Source organism: Camellia sinensis, chromosome 9 (genome assembly GCF_055761805.1).
Source record: "Camellia sinensis isolate YWXY chromosome 9, ASM5576180v1, whole genome shotgun sequence".
Taxonomy (NCBI): domain Eukaryota; kingdom Viridiplantae; phylum Streptophyta; class Magnoliopsida; order Ericales; family Theaceae; genus Camellia; species Camellia sinensis.
This window is the reverse complement of record NC_138969.1, coordinates 146844260-146847382: the sequence shown is the minus strand read 5'-3', so window position 1 is coordinate 146847382 and position 3123 is coordinate 146844260. Positions and strand designations below refer to the sequence as shown.

At 49.6% G+C, this 3123-nt stretch overlaps 1 protein-coding gene across 1 annotated transcript; it reads left to right on the top strand.

Annotated features, from left to right (window-relative positions):
- The first annotated feature begins 664 nt into the window (after positions 1 to 664).
- LOC145799805 (uncharacterized) lies at positions 665 to 1264 on the top strand. The gene has a single exon (XM_082889436.1). It carries the CDS (start codon positions 665 to 667, stop codon positions 1262 to 1264), a length of 600 nt encoding a protein of 199 aa, XP_082745562.1.
- Positions 1265 to 3123: the final 1859 nt, after the last annotated feature.

Genomic DNA, 3123 nt, shown 5'->3' with positions numbered 1-3123 from the left:
TCTATTGCAGAAACTGGTTTGCACATTTGGCGCCGTCTGTGGGAATCGTTCTCTGATTGCTTTATGACGAACTCCGGTGATGGATATTGAAGGAACCTCGCAACCTGGGATGGGAGAGAAGACTCCAGGAACGGAAAGAACCAAAGACAAGGGTCTGGCCTTTCCTACCGGGAACGATAACCTGATGGACCACGACAGTCCGACCCTCCATACGGCGGAACGACGTCATGCCGTCGCCTATCAGTCATCTCAACGGCTGTTTGTTGAGAAGGACCATCGTGATCGTTTCATCGACTCGATGAGTCTGGAGATTGAGGAGTTACGTGCTCAACTGAGGAAGCAGATGGTACCTCAAGGTGAGCCAAGGAAGTCCAGAGGGGGACCGTCGCAGCCACAGAGGCACACTCCTCCGCTGCCCCCACGACATGAACGGTCTAACTACGGTCCTGCTCGTGGTGGGCGTAGCCGGCCGATTCTGGTATGCAGTGAGGGAGCCAGTAGTAGGACAGAGAATCCTCGAGAAGACTCTCAAGAGACTAAAGTCCATCAGTCATTATTCAGCAATCTTTCCTCTTTCGCATCGTCGTGACGAGCGACCGTGTGACTTGAGGACATGGTTGAACGACAACCAAGGAGATAACCAACGGTCGAACAAAGTAGCAGAATGGCGATTAGAAAGGAAAAAAGAGCATCTAGATCGGTCCGTTCATCAGACAGAGCGTCGTGCTCTAGACCAACTAGTCTCTTTCCCCTTTGCACTGAGATTAAAGCGGTGGAAGCTCCTCATAAGTACAGTCCACCGAAGTCCATCCTCTATGATGGGAAGTTAGACCCCCTGACTCATATCAGCCATTACTGCCAAATGATGTCACTTTGGAATCAGAACGATGCATTCATGTGCAAGGTTTTTGCCTCTAGCCTTGGTGAGCATGGCCTCCGGTGGTATGACAAGCTTCCTCCTCAATCAATCTATGATTGGGCTCAGCTCTCCGAAGCCTTCGTCGCACGGTTTGTTTCTAATAGCCAAATCCCAAAGGGATTAGATACCTTGTTCAATACTCGGAAGGATAAAAAGGAGTCTTTGCGCGAATGTGCTCGGCGATATTGGGAGGCATATGGCGATTTGGAAGAAGATGTTTGTAGTGAGCCGTTGGCAGCTCTATACTTCAAACAAGGCCTCCCCCCTTCACATAAGCTCAGGCAGTCATTGACGAAACGACCCGCCTCAGACTTGAAAGAGCTAAGGGCTCGAATAGAGGAGTGAGCCCGTGTGGAAGATGACACAGCCTCTATACAAGTGTCAGTTGCAGATGAGGGAGTTAAGAACTCTTGGCAACATAGAGCTGAACAGCCTAGGAAGGAGGACCAAAGAAAGAGGTATGGCCAAAATAAGCAACCGACCATGCAAACCGAAGAAGAAAGGAGTAGATCCTACGAAGCCATAACCGCTGTGTTCACGGAACCGATCTACAGGCTCTTGGAAAAAATCAAGGGAGAACCCTACTTCGTTTGGCCTCCTAAGATGATGGGGGACCCTGCTCGGCGCAACCAGGAGTGGCGGTGCACCTACCATCGTGAGAAAGGGCATAAGACACAAAACTGCAAAGACCTTAAGAGGCATCTCGAAGACTTGGTTACTGCTGGCCACCTCCAGCAATGGATCAATGTGGAAAAGACAAGGGCAAAATAGGGACAACCCCCAACCCCTCTACCAGAGGACCAAGCTCCAAGGCTAGTGATAAACGTTATCCATGGGATGACCGACCCCCAAAGGGAGAATACCCATCGTGGCGAGATTCAGAGAGCCACGCACTTGTAACAAGTCATGTCAGTAGGACCATTGTTCAAGAAGTCTAGAAAGGAAGCAAAGCCCTCTCAATTCAACATTGTGTTCTCCAAGAAAGATCTAGAAGGGATCCAACATCCTTACACTGATGCCCTGATCGAAACCGTCGGTGTGGCGAACAAATTTGATGTGAAACGGGTCCTAATTGATCAAGGGAGCGCCGCTGACATTATGTATTATGACCTTTTCAAAAAGCTAGGTCTTGATGAGTAACACTTAATCCCTGCAGTCTCCCCTCCGGTCGGCTTTAATGGACAGACAGAGTGGCCGCTCGGCCGGATCACCTTGTCCGTCACAGCCAAGTCCAAAGTGGTCCCTGTCGACTTCTTGGTGATCAATACTTCATCTCCTTACAATGCGACACTCGGTCGACCTTGCATTCATACAATGGAGGCAGTGCCATCCACTTACCACCAGGTAGTCTGTTTCCCAACAAAGAATGGGGTGGAGGAGATCAAAGGTGACAAAGTAGTGGCAAAGCACTGCTTCATCGCCGCCATGAAGTCTAAACAAACATGTAAGGAAGTCCAGATGGTCGAACTGCCTGATCAGCCTGTACTAGAAGACGTTGGTAGAGTGCCAACAGAGAAGATGGTGGAGGACCTCGAAATGATCTTGGTGGGCGGAGGAGATCCAGACAAGTTTTTTCTACTCGGTACTTCGCTTCTCGCCGGAGAGAGGGAGCAGCTGCTAACTCTCCTCCGCAAGAATATAGAAGTATTTGCCTGGTCTGCTTACGAGACTCCTGGGTTGGACCCAACCTTTGCATGTCACCAACTCAATGTCCAACCAGCAGCTCGGCTCGCAGTCCAAAAGAGCAGACGATCATCCATAGAACATACAGAAGCGGTCATCCAAGAGGTAAACAAGCTTCTGGTGGCAGGGGTCATACGAGAGATACAATATCCGAAATGGTTGTCTAACACCGTCGTGGTGAAGAAAAAGAATGGAAAATGGAGGGTGTGCGTCGACTTCACCAGCCTCAACAAAGCTTGTCCTAAGGACAACTTTCCTCTCCCACAGATAGACCAACTGGTAGATATAACTGCTGGACATGAACAGATGAGCTTCCTAGATACCTACAGTGGCTATCATCAAATCCCCCTATTTGGCCCTGACCAGGAGAAGACAGTATTCATTAGCCCAAAGGGCACCTACTGCTACAAAGTGATGCCCTTTGGCCTAAAGAACGCTGGTGCGACCTATCGACCGATGTTCACTAAAATGTTCAAGGACCAACTAGGCAAGACTATGGAGGCCTATATAGATGACATGGT

Bases quoted from the DNA above. Each gene is read 5' to 3' on its own strand.
- LOC145799805 (XM_082889436.1), top strand. From the start codon at position 665: ATGGCGATTAGAAAGGAAAAAAGAGCATCTAGATCGGTCCGTTCATCA.